Raw genomic sequence first — 1102 nt, forward strand, 5'->3', positions numbered from 1 at the left:
AACCTAAGGCGCAAATGCCCCAAGCCCCAGACACGTGGCACGGAATCGGTTTACTGTGGATTTTTGTAACCATGAGTTTGCAATGCCAAAGTAGTCACTATCACCTATATAAGCATGACACCTTCCATCCATTGATCCATCCAAGGCGTGGCAGCAAAGCTATTCCTATTGCCGCTTGTTTTTCCCTTCAAACGTTCACCTCGCGCCTAACATGGGGTCTCGGCAGGACCAGCCCGCCGTCAACGGGGAGCAAGGTGACGGCGCGGGGGCAGCCTACGTGCGGTACAGGGAGTGCCAGCGCAACCATGCCATCGGAATCGGCCGCTACGCCGTCGACGGCTGCCAAGAGTTCACGGTGTTAATGGGCGTCGACGAGGCTGCCATGCTCCTCTGCGCGGCGTGTGGCTGCCACCGCAACTTCCACAGGCGCGAGGTCGTCAACGAGTTCGGCGTCGACTACCATGCTCCCCGGACGCCCCCCGCCGACGAACATCGCCGTTGAAGCCATGAAGCCTATTGCTGCTGCTGCTGCCGCCTCTTCTTGCTCATCGTGAATTGGATCTAGCTGGAGCATGCATGGCCCATGCACGGCTGGTAGCATTTTATTTCATCTTCTTTGTCATCTTATGAAATTAGTGTGGATGAATAATACGCGGGGGATGTCCCGTCCGCGTAGATCGATCGATGTGATGAACCTCTTCTTTGAATTCGAATTTGATTTCCCTTGTGCCTTTTTACTTGATGAGGTTTGTTCTTCACTACAGTAACTTTCCAGAGTCTGAAAATAATAAATTTATAGTTACTCTCATTTGCTTTAATCAAACCGATTTCGGAGCAATGTCACCAGATCACCACATCGAGGAACGACCTTTTCTCTTTGGGATATATATCAATCTGCTGTTTCTCCAAGCTACTCGCATCGTCGCGCACGTACGCTCCTCATTCTCCTGATTATAATTAAGTTGGACCATATTATGCGCGCAGGGCGGCTTGATGATTAATCATGTTCTAGCAAGTTGAAACCGACCTCCTTGTGTGTTACCGTGAGACTAGTGCTGTAAGAATGTACTCCCTCTGTCATATAATATAAGAGCATTTTTAT

General features: G+C 50.2%; 1 protein-coding gene across 1 annotated transcript; it reads left to right on the plus strand.

Moving 5' to 3' along the window:
• Positions 1–211: 211 nt before the first annotated feature.
• On the plus strand, positions 212–610 carry LOC123059110 (mini zinc finger protein 3-like). The gene has a single exon (XM_044481748.1). It carries the CDS (start codon positions 212–214, stop codon positions 500–502), a length of 291 nt encoding a protein of 96 aa, XP_044337683.1. The 3' UTR covers positions 503–610.
• The last annotated feature ends 492 nt before the right edge of the window (positions 611–1102 follow it).

Source organism: Triticum aestivum, chromosome 3A, assembly GCF_018294505.1.
Source record: "Triticum aestivum cultivar Chinese Spring chromosome 3A, IWGSC CS RefSeq v2.1, whole genome shotgun sequence".
In the NCBI taxonomy this organism is placed as follows: Eukaryota; Viridiplantae; Streptophyta; class Magnoliopsida; order Poales; family Poaceae; genus Triticum; species Triticum aestivum.

Coding starts and splice junctions, on each gene's coding strand:
- LOC123059110 (XM_044481748.1), top strand. CDS start 212: ATGGGGTCTCGGCAGGACCAGCCCGCCGTCAACGGGGAGCAAGGTGAC.